The 22,263-nt window shown below is 33.8% G+C and overlaps 2 protein-coding genes across 2 annotated transcripts; one reads left to right on the forward strand and one right to left on the reverse strand.

Moving 5' to 3' along the window:
• Positions 1 to 10,660: 10,660 nt before the first annotated feature.
• On the forward strand, positions 10,661 to 11,897 carry LOC105956979 (uncharacterized). Its single transcript, XM_012980890.2, has one exon. It carries the CDS (start codon positions 10,871 to 10,873, stop codon positions 11,633 to 11,635), a length of 765 nt encoding a protein of 254 aa, XP_012836344.1. The 5' UTR covers positions 10,661 to 10,870; the 3' UTR covers positions 11,636 to 11,897.
• Positions 11,898 to 12,737: 840 nt separating this feature from the next.
• On the reverse strand, positions 12,738 to 17,441 carry LOC148767591 (protein NUCLEAR FUSION DEFECTIVE 4-like). Its single transcript, XM_088824222.1, has 4 exons — positions 16,999 to 17,441; positions 16,066 to 16,233; positions 13,826 to 14,520; positions 12,738 to 13,338 (listed from the first exon to the last, which is right to left on the reverse strand). The coding sequence occupies exons 1-4, from the start codon at positions 17,320 to 17,322 to the stop codon at positions 12,846 to 12,848; spliced, it is 1,680 nt and encodes a 559-aa protein (XP_088680348.1). The 5' UTR covers positions 17,323 to 17,441; the 3' UTR covers positions 12,738 to 12,845.
• Between the last annotated feature and the right edge of the window lie 4,822 nt (positions 17,442 to 22,263).

Here is a 22,263-nt window from a genome sequence, read left to right on the forward strand (position 1 = left end):
ACACCCCCCTGAAAATTCGCCTTGTCCTCAAGGCGGAAAGGAAATTTCGGCCAATCTTGCCATAGAAGAATTTTCAGTACATAAATTGATGGCTTCTTTATCTCCTACGACTGGAGTTTCACCATCCATAACTTCCATGAGTGAAAGGTTTGATATTTTGCAACGGTGTCCCGGTCCAAATTTTTCGTTGCATCGAAAACAAAGGCCTTTCGCCATTCGTAATTGTCGCTCCTCCATTGCAAGTGCTTGTCCAGTTTGCGTTGTTGTCGGAAGTTTAACTGAATCTGGATGAAGTATGGATCTGGGAATAGATGAATGGGGTTGTGGGTTTGGTTTATTTGGTGTAGACAAATGGTGTCCGCTACGAAGACAACTTGAATCTGAATTAGATGTAAGTTTGGATTCAAATTTTAGTGCCAAACTCATAGCTTTATACACCGTTCGGGGCTTATGAATTCTTACATCTGCTCGTAATTCTTCCTTCAACGCATTGAGGAAAACGCCCAAGAGGCAGTGGTCTGGCCAATTAGAAACTCGTGCAGATCGTCTAGCGAATTCTTGTCGATACTCTTGAACAGATTTAGTTTGTTGGATGCCACAAAGAAATTCATCTGGATTTTGGAATTCTGCAGGGCCTTAGTTTTCTTGGAAAGCCTTCACGAGTTCATCCCAATACAAGATAGTGCGCTCTTTATTGATCCACGCGAACAAATCCAACGCATCTCCTTCTAAGTACATTGAAGCGATATCTACCTTCAAGTCTTCGGGAGTTTGGTTGTAACGGAAATACTTTTCCGCCTTAAGAATCCATCCTCGAGGATCTCCGCCTTCAAACCTAGGAAAATCCATTTTCGTGTAAGGTCGTCGGGGATAGTAATGTGGCTTACTGTGGCTGTTCATTCCATTATCTTCATCATCTTCATCATCTGCCCAAATTGGTTTTACACGTTGTCGGTTGCCAAGGCTCGTTTCTGCCCCTTTTCCTTTGTCGGTTTGCCGTGTTTGGTTGGCTTGGGCTTTGAGGACAGCCACATCGGCAACCAGAGCATCAATTGTTTCGAGTTTGGAAGCGATGGACGCGAACTGTTGACTAATATGGTCGGTGGGTGGGATTGTGGATTCGTTTTGGGAAGCAGTGGATCTGGTATTAACCATGATGGATCGAAACCTGGCTTTGATACCAAACTGATAGGTACCGAGTAAGGAAATAGAGATAAACACTCAAACAATAATAAAAAAAATAAAACAAAGGTAGATTTAATGCAAGAATCTTAAACATAAAATCCACCAAGTAGGCTGTCCGTATGGAAAGGACAATGCTCTAGAATTTCACACAGAATACTAATTCAAATCCCCCCTAAAAACTAACAAGGAAAAACTATTTATATAAAACTAACATTAATTTCCTCATAATTAAATAGAAACTCCTAATAACTAAATAGAAACTGCTCCTCTGGAGCAGTTATGGATATGGCTTATCCTTATCCATGTTATTCAAATCTCCTGGAATTGTATCAAAGTCACAGTCGAATTGCTCACGCATCGGATCTCTCTCTATTTATAGATAGAGAGAAAAATTGTCAAATTTTTACATTATTGTAATTCAATTGTACCTTTCCTTTCGTCTTTCTTCTATAAGAAAAAACTCATCATTTTTTGTTCTTCTTCTACTACCAAAAACTCTCAAATTTGAAGGGCATTACAGTTATTGAATACTTGTTACGATCCTTTATTGGTATGATTTACTCCCTTCTTTATGGTGAACAAGGAAGATGAAACAACTCCAAGTCTCCGTTCTTCTTAACTATTTTTAATTTTTTATTTTTTGTTTCATTGGCTTCTTTAATTTTGTGATGCTTATGAATACAATAAACTTCACATCATGAAATCTTTTGTATGAGTTTTATCACTTATTTAAGGATGTGTAAACAAAGCAGAAAATGTGGAGTTTTATTTCTGCATATAATTAAATTTCTGCTACAAAATTTGCATTCATTCTTCGCAGAAAGACACTGGCAGATGATCGTCATAGAACCATTAATATTAAAATAATCACCCCACGAGTTCAATTCGTAGACATCCATACCATTTCATTAGTCATACAAAGAAAACACACAATCTTTTATACACGCTTTATGAGTGTCATACGTTCTGCAACCTTCTAATGTATCCTGGTTTTTTGTGATATATAATAATTAACCTTCACAATGGCTTTGAGCTAAAGTTGCGATTTTCATTAGGAGCTGTCGTTTTGTGTGATAATTATGCTATTTTTACGTTTGATGGTTTGTTCTTTAGTCTTCTGTTAAATTACCATTTATTTTAGCGGGGTTTGCTATTTGGATTCCACCAAATTCCTCACCATACTCCACCAAGTACTTTATTTTCAATTATACCCTTCAATTACACATTCTACCAAAAAAAAAAAAAAAAAAAAAAAAAAAGAAAGAAAAGAACACATGAAATTAGATAAAAGAGAAGAGGAAAAAAATTAAAGGAAAGAGGAAAAGACACTCCATATTTTTTCCCGTCGGTCATCCCAGCTTTCTGCCGTCATTCGCCACAGCTTATCGTTGTCGTTCGCTGCCGCCGTCGAAAATCCAATACTTAGTTATCCTCGTTTGCAGCCAAAATCGGTTTCCAGACATAATTTACATCATTTATGACGAAGAAGACAACCTCTCGGTGTTGAATTCTTCTGCAAAATTTAATATCAAATTTGCTCTTTTTCCTTTGTACTGAATTGCAACCATGTATTATATACCGATTTATCGTACCATTTCCTGTCTACACACTCCTCATGGAAGAACGACGGCGGATAAGGATGACTGAGTAGCGAGTTTTCGACAACAGTTATCGGCGGTGAACGGACGATGGACGTGGTGGAGTGTATTTCCTTTTTTTTCATGGAGCATGGTTGTTGTTTCCTTCATTTTCATTTTTTTTTTTAAATAAATAAGGATATAATTGGAATAAGTGTTTGTGTTAGAGTATTGTGAGTAATTTGGTGTAATCTAAATAGACAAACCCCTTATTTTACTTTGATCATTTGTTCCATATCAATTAAGTCTACACAAAATAATCAAAAAAAGATGATTCTATTTTCGCATAGCCTATTTATTGTATCCTCTTCACTGAAACTTTAAACTTTCAAACATTCACATATTAATCAAGAAACAAGTCAAACAGATTCAGGAATTACCAATATGTGTACTATAATATGTCTTCAAGGAATAAATAATGATAATTAATTTTTTTATGAAGAACTAAGTATATTGATCGGTATTAACATAAAAACTATTTATACAGTCGTGATTATAATATTACAAGCAAATAAATTAAACATTGATGTTATGAATATTCTTGATGTCAATGAACAGGCAAAATAAAACTTAGAATGATATAGTTTTAACTTTACATCGATTCATGGCCAATCCTAACAAATTGTTCTGTATTAATTAAATTTACGACGAAATTTTATCGAAATATTATAGGAGATTGAGCTTACAAACAATATGAAATGTATGTTTCTCATTGCTCTGAATTAATAAGGAGGCAACAACTATCAATGCACAACTCAATGTTGTAGCAAAAGTAACCGAAACTAACTCCCAAAAATGAAGATGATGTGGAAAATGAAACAAAGGTTGCAAGAAGAAAAAAAAAATTGAGAAAAGAAGTACAAGGCCTTTGGCAATGAAGATGAAGATATGATGAGTACACTGGACAAGAAAAAATGGAAGACTACAATAAAACAATAACAAACAAAGAAATATTTTGAGCGAAGACCAATCAGCTGCATGATCTTGTGAAAACGGAGCGAGTATTCAAGATGCTATTTGCTGCGAAAACTCGAACCTGCGATGTGGGTTTTCTCAACGAATGCATAGTATATGTATGTATAAATTATATTCCTTGCAGTTTCAAATGAAAATGAAAGGCAAAATTTGGAAGAAAGAGCTTTGAAAGAGAGTTTTTGGTGAAGTATAAATGTGTGTGTGTGTGTGTTTGTGATGGTGAGAAATGAGAGGAACAAGTGTGTGTGTGTGTGTGTACGGATTCAATGGAGAGGAATTCAAGGTAGTTCATTTTTTGTGTTCATGCACGGACACACATATTTGATAGTATATGTATGTGTGATTATGTATTTGATCAATGCCAATGTTTTTATTTTTCTATTTTTGGTTTAGCAAAACCAAGAAAGAAAAAGAAAAAAAGGAGATTGGTTCAAAGCCTCTGAATTTTAGTTTTGTGGACTTGTTGTACTTGTACATATGAAGCTTCAAGTTAGGGGGGCGGGCGGGGGAGGGGCCGGGGAATCGAGATTAGGGCTGAGTATGGGTCGGTTTTGTCGGCCAATCGATTCACTTTCGACACGTATTTTTTGGTTGACAGTTTCTTTGTCGAGCCGGTAATTTATAATCGACCCATGTATAAATGGGTTGATCGGTAGTTTTCAGTTTACTCAAAAGTCGGTTAGTTGGGTGATATCGGCCAACTGACTTTTTTAATAATAAAAATTTATTATAAGTATATATTTGTAATTCTTATTTACTTTAATGTTTATATATGAAAGAAGTAAAACTCAAAACACAAATTTATAAACTTCAACATACTATTTCTATTTTATAATTTTTACTTTATCTTCTTCATTATATATTTACTTATTACTATAGAAGTTTAATAAAATAAAAAAATAAAGATTTTTGCAACATAAGTTTTTCCAAAATTTTAAAAATATTCTGAAAATAACTTTAAAAATATCGTATTATTGTAAAAGAAAAATAGATTTTTTTTTGAACAAATAAATTGCCGATAATACCACCAACCGACCCATTTTTTAACCGACAAAGTCGGTTGCCAACATTTATCCGACCCATAATGGTCGTGCCGATAATGTTTTCAATATTATGCAAAATCGGGTGATCGTTTCGGGTAGGTATTTGACCGATAATTGCCCGACTCAACCCATGTCCAGCCCTAGGCGTGATAGTTGTTTCGAGTTATGGATGATTAAATAACCTTCGTTCAAGGACCATTAGGCGTTTTATATATTTTTTAGAGGTTTTAGCACTCACACCACCTCTGTGTGATCTCTAATTGTTACAGAAGTCCTCGTGTTGAAAACATTAGCTAGTACCCCCTTGCGAGTGGATCGTGCAACACGCGTTATCCATGCGAATGAGAGTGCGTTTTTGACCTGAAAATACACAAATACCCTTTATATTTGAAATTCAAAAATTTTAGATTCACCCAATAATTTCATTTACCCCAAATGAAGTTTTTAAATTTTCAATTCAATGCCTCATATTTTTCTGAAAATCCACTTTCCTTTAGGTCGACCATTTCCAGTCATGGCCTTAAACGGGTCCCAATGTTTTTGGTAAGGAATTCCGATACAATCTCCCAATTTGATTCGTCGATTTTCACGATCATCGCTGCCTGAAGAATTAATCGAAAACCCATTTCAGTACCGGAAAAGATTTTTTTTTTCCCTGTTTCCTATTATTTTTTTATATTATTGTATTATTTATCTATTAGTTTAGGTATTTTAGTCTTCCCAAAGTGAACTTTTTTTTTTTTTTTTGATAAAGAAAATTTTATATCCTTTTAGCTCATAAAAATATTATAGCCCCTGGGTCCGCCTCTGCCGACGAAGTTCCAAGGTCCTGCTCGGTTGGGTTAGGTGGAGGATGATTGGTCTTTTCTTTTCTTTTTATTTTCATATTTTATTTTTCTTGTCACAACTGACAACCCTTCTTTTCTTTTTATTTTCATATTTTATTTTTCTTGTCTATTATGTTTTTCTGAAATTGAAATATTGTAAAATTGGTAGGGTAATTTTGTCTATTTAGTAAAGTCAACGGACAAATCTCATGTAAGGAGTGGTGCCAAATAAACACGTGGGGGAACCCTTGTTAATTCTTTATTTTAACATAGCGACTATTCTGTCACCGCTAAATAAATATCGTTTATTTCTCACTTTAATACTACCAACATAAAAAATAGAAAATAAATAGCTAATAACATTAATACATTTAATGAAATTAATATTACCCAAATTTTGTCTGTGCTATTGATTTTCATTAACGGTAATAATGTCATTACCTATTTATTATTTATTTATTTTTTATTTTTTATGTTGGTGGTATTGAACTGAAAAAAAAAGGTATTTATTTTAGCCGATTCCTTAAAGATTACATTGGGAACTGTGCTACCAGCCCATACTTTTCGGGTAAACATCATAAAACCCCTCTGTGTTAAGGAAAACCTGCGCCAAATCCCCCTTGTATTTCATTTTAAGTTAAAAGTTAACACCGTTAACTCTAGAGGTGATTTTATGCAAGTTTTTTTATAACATATGGGGGTTTGGTGCATGGTTTTGCAACATAAGGGGGTTCTACGCAAAATTAATTTATTCATTTAAAATTCAAATTATTTTATGTTCTTTTCACATATAATTAATCCATAATAAATTATAAACATAGATGATAATTCTAATAAAATAATTATATATTTTAAAAAATCAAAATTCTTAAATATTTTAATAAATTATATCATATAAAAATTGATTTTTTTTTAAATACTCAGCACACCTATTAAATTTATATTTTTCATAAGGTAACTGAATAAATGTGTTCGACTTAATTTAAGAAAATAATGTGAAAATTTTAAATGAATAAATTAATTTTGCATAAAATCCCTTATATTGCAAAACCATGCACCAAATCCCCCTATATTATAAAAACCTTGCATAAAATCCCCTTTATAGTTAAAGGTGTTAACTTTTAAGGGAAAATGAGATTTCGTGCAATGTAAAATGAAACACAAGGGAGTTTTACGCAAGAAAAAAAAAACACAGGGGGATTTGGCGCATGTTTTCCTTAACACAAGGGGTTTATGCTGTTTACCCCCATACTTTTCAGTTGCTAAGTCGTCAATTTACTATAGTAAATTTTGATAACTAAATTTTTTTATTAATTAATAATTTTAGGGTAAATTACAACCACCTCTGAGGTATAGTCAATTTAAAAAAAAAAACCCTCTTGTTTGGATAATTACATTTACCCCTCAACTATGATTTTTCTTACAACTCCATCTTTATGGTGTCGAATTCAACATAACCATCTTGATTTCCTGGAATCTGTTCTAGTTTGTACTGGTTTTGTGTAAAATACAGTTTCTGATACACCACAGTCTGATATATACAAGCCAAAAAACACCCATTATGATCATCTTGCTTTAAATGTGGAGTTCGAATAAGATAAAATGGGTAGAAAAGTGATATTATTTCATATAATCTCGAAGATTCCACTAAATTTGAAACCGCAATGATGGACGCGTAAGAAGATTTATAGTTGAGGAGGTAGTTGTAATTACCTAAACAAGAGGGAGGTTTTCGTAATTTGACCATACCTCAGGGGTGGTTGTAATTTACCCATAATTTACTATATAATATCTTCAATCAATCTCGACCTAAAAATAACGTGCTAAATTCGAGAACATTATAAACTATATGCGGTATGGTATATATAAGTTAATGGCCACTTTACAAATAAACTCATTAGTGGGTACTTATTCATAAAGGGGTCCAGACAAAAAACTGTTTTATAAAAAAGTCCATACATATTACATGGTCCACATGTTTGTAAAAGACTAAATAGCTCATCACATTTCAATATGCTCCAATTTCATCCTTTAATTTAATCTAACTTCAATTTGACCCAAATTTTACAAATTATTCAATTTTGACCCAAAACACAATTTTATGGACAATTTCGTATGTCTTCGCTGTCGACCGCCGATCTCCGCCGTTGACTTATTTTATTCCTGATTTTTCCGTCGGATTCCGGCGTTAACGTTTACGAATTTTTTTTTCTTCCTAATTTTTTCGCCGCCGGTCTCCGACGGTGACTTTTTCGAATTCTTTTTATTTTTTTTATTATTTTTTTTATTTTTAATTTTTTTTTCTTGAAATCTTTTTGCCCCCGTTTAAATAGGAATATTGCCGTGGTTGACAGTAATATTAACTATATTACTGTTAAACACAATAATATTAACTATACAGCAGTTGAACACACTAATATTGCTATACTAATCTCTAGCATAGTAATATTAACACAACAAAAGTCATTATTATTTTGTAATAGAGTAATTTTAATATGTTGACCGTTCAACAAAGGTAACCATAATAAAAAGCCAAAAAAAATAATATTACTGTGGTTGACAGTAATATTACTGTAACAATAGTAATATTACCGTCAACCACAATAATATTATTGTGTTTACAGTAATATTACAATAGTAGACAGTAATATAATTACGTTAGTCCGCCAACAACTGAAACAAAACAAAAAACCCAAAAAACATAATAATATTAATGTGGTTGACAGTAATATTATTGTGTTTACAGTTATTTTATTGTCAACGACAGTAATATAAATACGTTTACTTTTCAACAAATTAAAAGAAAAAAACCTAAAAAAATAATAATATTGTCCTTGACTTTAATTGTACTGTCAAAGACAGTACAATTACGTTAATGAGTGACAATATAATTACTGTTAATGACAGTACAATTACGGTCAACGCTTAGCGGCGGACGTAAAAAAAGGGATAAAAACTTTATGAGCAAAAAAAAAATCAACGGCGGAACCCGGCTGCGGAAAAAATAGATTATAATATTTTTTTTTCGAAAAGTCAATGCCGGAAACCGGGGGAAAAAATATTATTTGAAAAAAAAATCAAAATTGAATTTTTGTGGTCAAAATTGATTAAATTAGGGTTCCAATTAAGAATTGTGTGTAAAGAGTTGGGGGTAATTTTGTCATATACAATATATTTTCCTTTCTTTATAATAAATATTAAAGAAATGAACTTAATGACGAAAGAGATAATAACCCCTAAAACTATAATAATAAAAATAGTTGGTCAGGTATTTATGCAAAAACCCAAAGTTAATAACTTTAGTAGACATCGAGCATTTGAGCGTTGTTTGAGAATATCGATATGATTGTTTCACATTGTTCATGATATAATACTAGATTATTCATATTTTTTTGGGTCCATTATTGTTTTGGATCCATTATTATTTTGTAGGTAAACATACAGTAATGGATGAATAATAACTGAAAGTACTTGTCTAGTGACAAATTTAGTCATTCGGACTCCGTTTGATTGATTTAAGTTGGATTGCAAAGTTAGCTATAAAGCGATGTACATAAACTTTGGGTAGAGGTTTATTTTTCTCAAATGAACGTGTTGGATGTTTTTCTTCTATTTATTTTTCTTTTTTCACTTACTTCAACATATTTGGCACTTTTTTTTTTGATGGATCAACATATTTGGCACTTCAAAATCAAAGAGTAGTAATAAAAAATAGCTCAAACGGATTGAAACATTCAAATTAACTTTTTAATTTTCAATCCATCCATTAAATGGAATTTTCAAGTAATTTAAGATTTTCTTCCTTGGGTATGTACTTGAATTACATTACCAAGATGGAATCGGTCAGTCGGTCGATCGGGGTGTCCCGCAAGAGATAGTCTGGCGATTGCAGCAAGTGAGATTATGTCAATTGATCAAAATTCGAATTCCCTTGCCGATTGTCAATAGGTCGAACTTGTCACACATAATTATGACCACATATTATAAGTACGATTACAGATTTCAAACCCGATTATCTCTTCTCATCTCCATGTAACAAGATTCAATTTATTTACCAAAAAATAAATGATGATTAAAAAATAAAGAGTTTGACAATTGGGTACACGTCAGCAAAACAGCCAAATTACAAATATAGGATTGTTGCTTGACGCCTTTTCAAATAATGCAGTTGAGTACAATTTCTTTAGTAAAAGTAGTTCAAATGTAGGGTCTCTTTTATAACTTCATTGATTCGCATTAACAAACATTTGCCCGATTTTTCTTCAGATTCGCACAAAAATTCAAATCACGTGGAGTCAACTTTTTGTTCATTAACTCATAATTCTTTTTAATTATGTCGTTCGTAATTGTCAATGTTCTGAAAACTAGACCCGACATTGACCCGAACAAACTATTAGCTCATGGTTGGGTCGGTTCAATCGAGGCTCGTTTTTTTCATTTTTTTTATATTATAATCATCTATATTTAATTTTTAACGTAAATATGGCTTATAGTTTTCTTGCACACACAATAATTCATTGCTCACTGTAACTGAAATGCAAATTAAGCTTATTTTTCTTTTACAGACAATATATGCTGTGCTAGGGCTGAAGTCGAAGTATGTGAAAACACTCCATATTTAAATTTTGAAAGTTGTTGATATATATTTTTTTTAAATTTCAACTAGACAGTAAAACGACATAGTTTTAGTCATTTTGTTTGTTTTTTTTTAATTAAAACAAACAGCACCAAAAAAAATATAATTTTTAACCGGCCAAATCAGATCGAACAAGGCAGCGGTTCGCGATTTAACCGGCCGGTCCAATCCGGGCTTCAAATATAACTAGTACAATTAATTGGAAACCAGATATTAGTTATGAAATTAATAATTCAACCTAACAAACAATAAAAATTCAATATATCTATAAAAATAAAAAAATAAAAAAAATCCAATTTAAGAATAGAAAACAGCCGCTAGTTTTCATGATCTCCCCAACTACCATTTGAATTCCATAAAGTGAGAAGATAAAGAAATTATATTAGTCATCTATCACCTTACCCACCACATTCATGTACCCTCTTAATTTCCATGCCCAAATATCCCCACAAACCTTATGTATATCTTCCCAAAACCCTCCACCACTTGCTAACAAAAAACAAAAAGAAAAAATAATACTAATAACACAAGAAAGTGAACAAATATATTATAGAAGATAATTAAGCAATGGATTGGCACTCTTGGTTATCGAAAACAAATCTCGAGCCAACAATTGCGTACGAGTACGGCCAAGCATTCATTCGAAACGAGCTTCAATTTGACGACATAAACCACTTCAACCACGAGTTTCTCCAAAGCATCGGAATCTCCATAGCCAAACACCGCCTAGAGATTCTCAAGCTCGCCAGAAAGAATACAAAGGGCTTTTCGAAACTCGTGTTGGCAATGAACAAGATCACTAGAAAACTCTTCGCCGCCAAATCGGGCTTTCACGAAAAAAGCCCGCCCACATTCCGGGCCTCGGGCGGGCTATCACCTTACAATCGGAGCCAATGGAGCGGATCACTAAAGAGAGTGAATAATAACATTGGTGCAAAGGAATATTCCAATAACTATTGCAACAATCAAGATCAAAAGTACTCGAGAGATGTTAGTACTACGACGACTAATACGAGGAATGTGATGTGGTCGGGGCCTTTGGAGAGAAGGGTTTTGATGACGTCATGCAGGAGTAATAGTGTTTCCGGTCCACTTGATGGGAGGATGCAAATGTACCCGAATTGGAGCCCGATTGCTACGAGACGTATTGTGGGGCCGGGCTTTATTAGTAGAAGCCCGACTATATCCGGGCCTATTGATAGGTATGGACTAAGCCCGAAAGTCAACTACTATAACGGCGAAAAGCTTGGTTACGAATACGACGACGATGGTGGTGGTGATGGGGTTCAATCACTTTGGTCTTTGATGTTTCAAGATATGAAACCAACTTAGACGAAAAGAAAAACAAAAGCGTGTTTAGCTTCTATTAAATCAATGTGAGTAATATTTTCGAAATTTTTGGTAGATTGAATGTGTGGTGAGATGGTTTGACGCTTTTGGAGCTACCATTGTTTTGTGTTCATCTTTGGTTTGTGTTTGGTTATAATTTTTCTATAAATCTTAGTATTTTGGTTATTAAGATGAAGTGAGCATAGAGAAAAATTGATGTCAAATACCAATTATATTTTTGATATTTTATTTTAGATTTTCTTTATAATTAATTAAATTATTCAGTTAGGTTTATCTACGAATTAGGGAACCAAAGATATTATAAATTTTTATGTAATACCTAGGGAGAAAAACCCAGCAGTTGAATCATTACTGATCATATGTTTTGGTGGACGATAAATTTTTAACCGACCCATTGGATCGGAAATTTCAACTAATTTATTTATAGTGGGTCGGTTGATGTTTTCTAATATTATCAAAGTATGTTGACCGATAATTATTGATCAACTGACTATATTAATAAAATTTTACTAAAAAAGATATAAAATAAATGGTGTGGTACTGTGGTTGTTTTAAGTAGGTATTGGAATTATCAAAATAGTTGGTGTTTAAATTTAAAAAAAAAGGGGGAAAAAGTTGATAATCTTCCACCGTAATTTCAGAATGTGCATGTTTAGAATTGGTTTGAAGTTTGGAATTATATTTTTTTGTCTAATTGCTATAAACTATTTTGAACTAAAAAATGATTATAAACTATCTTGAACTCAAAAATGATCATAAACTATTTTGAACTCAAAAATGAAAATGATTATAGAACAGTGGCACCAAGTAGAATGTGCATATTTTTACTCCAAACTTTTGGATTTTTTTAAATCAACTAAGTGAGAATATACCGATCAACCGACTCATTTCAGAACCAAATACTTTGTTGTCAACCATCAACCGAACTACAAAAACCGGATCGTCAATGATATTCGAACTCGAGCAAAATTAGTTTGTCGAATGGGTCAGGTTCTAGGAAAATAATCAATCGACCGACCCAACGCTGTCTCAACCCTAATAATTTTTTTATTTTTAAGCCAATGCATATAATAATATTAACATATAAACAGACATCAAAAGCAATGAATTACTAATTCAGCAACATTTATACTTACAACATGAGTAGTAGAGTTCACTACAAAGCCACATATACATACACCTATCTATATATTCAAACATCATTTCTCTCAACGGTGTTCGAACTTTGAGGAGGAGGTGTTAGCCTAAACGAGCCCCCACCATAAAGCATTTTATAAACCGGTACAATCCTCACAGTCAACACTACGCTAAGCATTGCTCCAATAACGCAAACTCCAGCCAGAACAACGAACGTGAGCCTAAAGCAATGAGGGCCCACGCAAGTCGAAGAGTGCTGCTTTGCCGCCTCGCTGTCGTACAGAAAGCCCGCTAGTAGGCCCGAGAATAGATACGCGCCGAGCGGATTACCGAGCGACATGAAATTGAATATCATACCGAAGTTTTTAAGCCCGAAAAGCTCGGAGGCTGTGGGGACCATTATCGAGAATTGGAAACCGTAACAGATCCCGAGTAATGAAGTGGCGATTAAAAGAGTGCCGTCGAGTGACGAAGCGAAGAGAAGGTAGGTTATTACCATTATTACTTGCGTGATTGTCATCCATATAGTTCTGGGAATTGCCCTTGATCTGCAATTACAAAAATTAATTACGCTGCTAATCAGAATAAGTAAGAAACTGTGTTTAATTTATAACAAAAAATCATAATCATAATTCCCAAACAAGGCCTAGTTTCCTGTCAGATCTTGATCCACATCAAAAAAGAGGCCTTACGCCTCGTTTGGTTCATATGATAAGATTAACCAACATAAGATTAAATAATCTAATAAAAAGTACAATTGTATTATTGGACCACGGGTAGTCCAAATAATACATATCCCTATTTAGGCAAAAATATGGCGTGGTAAAATAATAATTCGGGGTCGACCCGTAAAATTATTAAGTTTACCAAACATCAAACAAAATTCAATTATTTAGTTAATCACGGCTAATATCCCCAACCAAACGAGGCCTATGCTGACTCATCCTAGTAGACATGTTTCTTGATCAAAAGAATATACCAGAAATTTTTAATATTAATAATAATGGTGACGATGTTAAAAGAAAAAAAACGAACCTGACAAGATATTCCGATACAACACCTCCGCCAAGGCGGCCCACAAAATTGCAGAAGCTGAAAATCGACAACAGCACCTTGGTGTCGTGCATACACTGCGCTATTCCAATTTGCGCCAAATTATTCAAAACAGTGACACCCGATCCAACGCCCACAAAGTAAACCAAGAAAAGCAGCCAAAAATCAGCTTTCACCAACGCTTCCCCAAACGTAAAATCCTCACCTCGTCGGGGCCTCCGCTTCTTCTTTATTAATACCGCACCTTCTCCTTGAGCAAGAAGCATATCTACGTCACACGCGCTCTCACTTTCTTGAAAACTTTCCAAATTTGCCCCCGACGAAGACGGCTCCAGCAGCGGTTCGACCTTGTAGCCACTGCTTCGATCCGACGACGGATATAAAGTCATCTTCACAGGGATAGCAAGTGGGGCCATAAGTAGAACCACCATACCGAGAAGTAAAGAATATGCCAAAGGAGAACTGAACGAGACCAAAGTGTCTAAAACGGTGGTTGTGAGAACGTATATACCAAGAACTACACTAGCAGATTGGACGAAGAGAAAATGGCGATTTTCCGAGGAGGAGGAATCTACTGAAGCTGGTGTACACGGTCTGACGAAAAACATCATCAAGAAACAAAGAGTTGGAATTGCGAGTGCGAGGAAGAGGAGTAGATTCGGGGACGAGTTGTTTAGAAGGATGATACGATATATTATTTAATATACCGTTTAATTATTAGTTAGTTAATATTTTATTATTAATTAGATTAGATTGATATATTTAAATATATATATGGCGTGAGTTAGTATATTTAGGATATATATATAGTCGTGTGTTTAGTGATTAGGGGAATATTAAGTATTTTATTAGTTTAGGTAATTATCTTTCCTAGTTAGATTAGGATTCTAGGGTTTTATTATCTTTAAATAGTCGTCTTGTGCTAGGGTTTTATAATGAAGAGAGAAATATTAAAGAATAGATCTTACGTTTCGTAGGAAATATTTATGATACTCAAGAGATCGCATCAATTGGTATCAGAGCGAAGTTGCGATTAACACCAACGCTTCGTTAGCAAGGCAGAGATTATATCAAAGCTAAGCTGGAGCAAAGTTGAGATCACATCAAAACTTTGTGAAAATCATGATGTCAGAAACAAGACGGTTGGAGCGATTGGAAAAATCCGTAGAGAAATTACGGATTAATTTTCAGAAATTACTCGAACAAAGTCAAGGACGACGTCAACGCCATCACAAAAGCCGAAGGGACCGCCGCCCATCACCGCCAACGCCACCGCTGCCGCTGCCGAGCCTATTGCCAGAGGAAGAGGAAGAGGACGACGATGATTTTTTCAAAGAGCCACCGCCGCCGCCGCTACCGAGCCTATCGCCGGAGGGAGAGGAAGAGGACGACGATGACTTTTTCGAAGAACCTCAATTTTTTGTGAGTTCGCCGAAAGATGAATTATCAGATTCACTTGAGGTAATTTGGGACGAAGGTGAGGAATTAACTAAGGAAGAGAACGAAGAACTGCAGTGGATATTAGAAGAGTCCCGCGATATTCAAAAGAAAGGAGACGAACAAGATTTGGTGACTGTGAATGAGCCCGGATCTGTAAAGATGACCGAGAAAAATAAAAGCATGATATTGATTGTGAAGGAGATGAAATTTGAAAAGACAATTGAGAAGGTTGATTTGTCGGAAAAAAGATTGAATATTTCCGCTAAAGTAGCCTTTGGAATTTCATTGGATCAATATGAGCAATGTGTTAAAAACCTTGGTCGTTCATCGTGTTTTTCGAAGTCGGAGTCAATCGGGAAGCAAGTCGATGAAGTCAAACATAGGTGGAAACGCAAAGAAGAGGGATCAAATTGACACGAACCTTGAGGACAAGGTTCATTTCAAGAGGGGTGGTTTGATACGATATATTATTTAATATACCGTTTAATTATTAGTTAGTTAATATTTTATTATTAATTAGATTAGATTGATATATTTAAATATATATATGGCGTGAGTTAGTATATTTAGGATATATATATAGTCGTGTGTTTAGTGATTAGGGGAATATTAAGTATTTTATTAGTTTAGGTAATTATCTTTCCTAGTTAGATTAGGATTCTAGGGTTTTATTATCTTTAAATAGTCGTCTTGTGCTAGGGTTTTATAATGAAGAGAGAAATATTAAAGAATAGATCTTACGTTTCGTAGGAAATATTTATGATACTCAAGAGATCGCATCAAAGGACGCTGTAGAGCTCGGTGTACACGGCTGCGCTTAGACCGCCGTACCCTTTGAGAATGCCGGCAACGGTGCCTCGACTGAGAGGGAAGTTTCTCATGTTTGTGACGAGGACTGATGTGCTGAACCACGCGCTGCTATTCGTTGCGGTGCATAAAGCAAACCATAACTGCACGTTAATTAATTATTCTGAAAATTATTACCGAAGCAAAACCAACTAAAAGCACGAATACCGACGGAACAAATATATATTAAGATCAAGACACATGCCAATTGACTCACCCCCTTCCCCATGCAAGCGAAAATTTAAAGATCGAATATTTTGAATCGAAAACCGAAACAGCAAACAGATAACAGAGCCTGCCCCGTAGTGAAATAAATTACCACCCGAATAATTTACCAACGAAAGACTGACAATACCAAGCATTATCCAATTTAAAGAGCATACATCCCCAATCAATTTTTTTCCTCCCCTTTTTTTATTATATGATATACGAGTGAGAAAGTTTCGACATGTTCGAATAATCGAATTCAAAAGCACAACAGACATAAATCTAGCCGTTTGACATAAACTTGATTAAGATCAAGTTACTCAGTGCCTAGCATAGGGCCAGAAGGGGGCCATGACCCCCCAACAATTCTCGAATCCCTATTTCTTATGTAACCCCCCCCCCCCCCCCCCCCCCCCCCCCCCCCCCCCCAATTTTTTTAATGCATTCGGCCCGCGAATTGAAAATCTTGGCTCCGCTAAATGTCGTTTGTATCATAAGACAAAACCACCTGCGCGATTCACTAACCCCACCCCCACCCCATCCACATGCATATCAAGAATCAAAGATCAAATCTTTACAACATAAAACCGAAACAACAAATAAACAGAATACAGAGCAACAAAAAAAAAAAAAAAAAGAAAAAAAAAGAAGGAAATTCGTACCACCCAATAAGGCATGGAAACCACAGTCTGGCTTAGGGCAAGCCAAAGAACACCATAACCGAAGAAACAAGAAAGAGCACCGACCAATAGAACAACCCACGGCGGGAATTTATTACATACCAAACCGGGCAAAAGTCCGACGTTTTCACCAACGTCATTCGCCACGCCGAGCAAAGTGAGCTGCCTTTGGTTGAAACCTAGAACCGATTTAAGGGAGTGTGAGTAGAGAGGGAAATTGTACGCATTCCCGGCGGCTATTTGCACCCAAACTGCAGCTCCGAGACCCACCCACGGCGGCCTTGTCCCGTATTTCAGCGTCGCCATTTTCTATGCTTTCAAAGATTCAGACATCGTACATCAACATAGGGATACATGTTTTTATTTATTTATTTTGTTGATAATTTCTGTGCAAGGAATGAGTGATGTAGTTGAAGAAAAAGGGGGGAATTGGGAAGTGGGGTTTTTGTACCTTTTTGTTGTCCGGGTGTCAATTGATGAGTCACTTCACACTCTTCACTAGTACACATGTCTTGGATACAATTAATTTCCACCAAACTAAAATCTATATTTTATTCTGATAAAACTAAATAGAACTAAATTACAACGTCAATTAAACATTTGCTTCATATTTTTTATTAAATTCATTTCAAAAATGCCCTTTCTTTTTTTTATCAAATGCCATTTCAAATTCATTATAAACAACTTATTTTTTTCTTTTTTTTATTTGAAAATTACGAAAAAAAATATTTTTTGTTTTTATTAAAAAATAAATTAGATTTTAAAAAGTACTATGGTGTACTATGGTATACTCTGGTACACTGTTGTATTATAAATTAAAGTATTATTAAAAAAAATATTTTTTCCTACATAATATTGAAAATTACAAAAACAACGTGTTTTTCGTTTTTTTTAAATTCAAATTACATTCTGTTAATTTTTTAATTTAATTTATTTTTTTGTCAATACTGTAGTAGACTATGGTATATTGCGGTGTACTATGATCTACTATGGCGTACTATAATCTACTACGGTGTACTACAAAACCCTAGCAGCCAACAACACCAATCTCACCAACCCTAGCCGATTACATTCGCAGCCGTCGCAACCATAGTCAACTACCAACTTTGAGAAAACCTAGATTTACTATTTTTAACTCAAATCAAACAAAATCTCTTGAAGATCAAGAAAATTAGATGCATCCGTTGTTGACTCTTTTTAGTGTGTTTCTTTTATTTTTATTTTTTTACGTCCGCCACTAAACGTTGACCGTAATTGTGTTGTCATTAACGGTAATTATACTGTCACTGACAGTAAGTTAACGTAATTATATTGTCACTGACAGTACGTTAACCTAATTGTACTGCCGTTGAAAATACATTTATGTAATTGTACTGCCGTTGACAGTAAATTAACGTAATATTATTTTTTTTTTTGTTGTTTTTTTTAATTTTGTTTGATTTGTTGACAAGTCAACGTAATTATATTACTGTCATTGACAGTAAAATAACTATAAACACAATAATATTATTGTCAACCACATCAATATTATTATTTTTTTTGGATTTATTTTATTTTATTTGAGTTACTCACGGAATAACGTAATAATATATATATATATATATATATATATATATATATATATATATATATATATATATATATATATATATATATATATATATATATATATATATATATATATATATATTCAGTTATCTCTATTTTAAGATATGATTCATTCAAATCAACTTTATTTTTTATTTTTTGTTCCGGATTATGTGTATATCAAATAATGACAATTTTTACATTTTTTCATAACTATATTTTTTTCCCATATTATATGCATCATAAAATAAGATAAATTATGTCTTTTATTGTGGCTTAACTTTTCTCGGATTAGGTGGCTTAATTAGTTGTCAATCAAAATTAATTATTTCCAATTAACTTAATAAATATTTATTAACTGCCATGATTAACTATTTCCAAATCAATTCAAATCAAATCATTTCATTATATAATCAATGATTTCAAAATTTTAGATTCTCACTCATTTTAGAATTCAAATTTTGAAATTTTAAACTATTTCCAAAATTACGTAATAATCCATGTTATATAAGCTCCCACAACAATGTGATTTTCAACACTCGATCCAACTACTTCATATTATCATATCCAATTATGTTTCCGTTTTAATATTATATATAATTTGCAGCACTTGATCCAATTACTTCACATGATGATCTACTTCATATTATCATATGTAATTGTCTTTCACTGTTAATAATTATATGTAATTTTTAGCACTCGATCCTCCACCTTCTTTTGTTCCAATTTTTTTTCCTCAACACGCACTCGATCCAAATACATATCATTAATATTTCTCACATTTCTTTTAAATTTTAATGTTTTTCTTTATTGAAATGAGATTTATAGTTGTAGGATCCGATATTTTATAAAATTAGATCCCCCTTTCAAGCTTAATTTAAATAAAATATTAAAACATCAAGTAAAACATTTTTAGTACGCATTTTTCAACTTTTGGCACTACGTATGTTTCATCGCTATAAATTTTTATTAGTTGGATACATATCCCCTAATTTTATGCAATTCGTTTTTATATATGAAATTAATTACTAAAATTTTGGATAGCTTTATGCCCTAATTTTAATTACTCCTATAATCTTCATTCAAATTACTCCCACCAAACTAAATCAATAATGTTTTCAACTATACTTTTTTATAGTTTCTTAGATTAAAATCTAAAGGGGCCGGGTACAAAATTCTATTATTGGTAATAATTGGTAGATGGTTTATTATTGTTTTTGTAATGATTTTTTGTTTAATAATTTCCATATAATTACTTTTTATTTACCCTTCATTTTTTATCATAATTATATTAGTATCATTATTTGAGTTGCATCAGTATTAGTAGTAGCATTACCATTAGCAGTAGCAGTAGACTTATAATTAGCATTAGTATATTAATATTAGAATTAGTATATTAGGATTAACATTAGCATTAGTATATTAGGATTAGCATTAGTATTGGCATTAGCATTAGCATATAAGTATTAGTTTAGTATTATTATTAATACTAATATTTGTATTAGCATTAGGATTAAGATTATGATTAGCATTAGCATTACCGTTAGCATATTACAATTAATATTAGTATGAATATTAACATTATGATTAGAATTATTATTGAAAAATAGCATTAATATTAGCTTTAGCATTACCATTAGCATTGCCCTTAGCATTAGCATATTAGGAATAGTATTAAAATTAGTGTTAGCAATAGCATATTTGCATTTCTATAATGATTAGAACTATGATTCGTATTATTATTAGAATTAGGATTATAATTAGAATTAAGATTTGCATTAACATTAGGATTATGATTAAAATTATGATTGAAATTAGTACTAGGATTATAATTAGGGTTAGTATTAGTATTGTTGTTAGGATTATGATTAATGTTAGTACTATGATTAGGATTATCATTAGAATTACTAATAGTTATAGTATTATTATCAGATCAGTCTTAATATTAGTATATTACTATTAGTATTAGTAATGGTAATGGTAATGGTAATGATAATGGTAATGGTAATTGTAAAGGTAATGGTAATGGTAATGATTAATATTGGTATCAATATTGATATTGGTCCTATAATATTGATATTGATCCTGGTATTTGTTGGAGTAGGTGACCAACAAGCCAACATGTGGCTGTGGTCTTTCGTATTTATTATTGTAATAAACGAACCTTTATTCGTATTAATGATAAAATACATTGGCATTCTATATCTTTGTCCCTTTGTCACAAGCATAGATATAGTCCTTACAGTTATTACAAGTACTAGTAATTGATCGTTAGGATCGTGAGATATTTACTTAAGTATTATAACTGTTAAACGTGTTCCTAGTCGAAGGGTTACGCCACTAATGAGGATATCGGCCTTTCCCATTAAGACTAGCACTTAGTGTATGTGTACTGCATCTCATCAGTAAACGGTATTGTGATATCGGCATGCATAAGTGGGTGCTCGTAAGTTGACGAGTTCACTGAACTCCCTCACCCTAGAAATCTCTAAGTGGTTCCCAATAATCGAGTAGAGATATCTATGGTATAGTTGTACACCATTAGTCCTTATGACCTAGACATCACCGTGACTTCACTAGAGGACCAGCTGTATCGTGACCTGTCCCTGAGTTCCACCGAGGACCATCCCAAGGGCCAGTGTTCGTGCAGTCCGAAATCTAGTGGGAGGTCTGTGCATTGTAGTCGGGGATTCGATCGCTAGAATAGTCTTGGATGTCCTGTGTGTTCTGAAAGTTTGTAATCATTCTAAGTCTCTGGCCAGAGCTGACTAAGTGATGATTAGAGAATTCGATTCTCTAAGTCATGCACGTGACGATTACAACACTTGGAACGATCGCACCGTCATCGAACATATAAAGAGGTCTCGATGAACCAATGCCTCTAGTTCGATCGGGACATATGAATCGAAGGGACCGTACTGTACGTTAACTATATCTGAAGGTTCTTGCAGGCACTTCATTTGTATCTAGGGAATCATGACGCGTAGTTGCTAGACGCCAATCTTGATTCGTTGGGTGATTAAGGTGAAACGAGCTTCATCTTAATCGTAACTCTAAGGGACGAGTTTTGACCACAAAGGGTTGTGGGCCCACGGCTAGCTTACACCTGAACCATCGAGGGTCACACTGCTCGTGCACATGAGATCTTTGAATAAACGGTCAGAGATAAAATAGTTTATCTTTGCATAATTGGAAGTCAATACGATTGAATCCAACATTCGTGGTTTGGAATCACGAATGAGAATAAGAAAAGGAAAAGAATAGGCGAACGTGTTAGTGAACTTTCTAAATCGGGAAGTTTCCAAATTTAGAAAGTCCACTGAACTAGGGTTTCCACTTTTGGAAAGTTGGAAAATGAAAGATGGCACTCGTAATGACGAGGACATTATAATGAATCCGAATATGTAATTGTTACAATTTTCCGATCATTGAATTGAGAGAGACGAGCAAGTAAAGGAACTAACGAGCTTAAGCTGTTGGGCCCGGTCCAACTTAAGCCCGCTAGGGTTTTATGCAAGGGACTATAAATACTTGATTTATAGGCCTTGCACACACACACACAACAAACCCTAACCCTAGCGGCCGTCCACTTCTCTCTCTCGGCCACTCTCCCCGCGGCCACCACCGCGCCGTCGCCGCTCCTCCGTCGCCGGAATCGGC

The sequence above is a fragment of the Erythranthe guttata genome, chromosome 10 (assembly GCF_056151865.1).
Source record: "Erythranthe guttata isolate IM_541 chromosome 10, IM_541, whole genome shotgun sequence".
Lineage (NCBI taxonomy): Eukaryota > Viridiplantae > Streptophyta > Magnoliopsida > Lamiales > Phrymaceae > Erythranthe > Erythranthe guttata.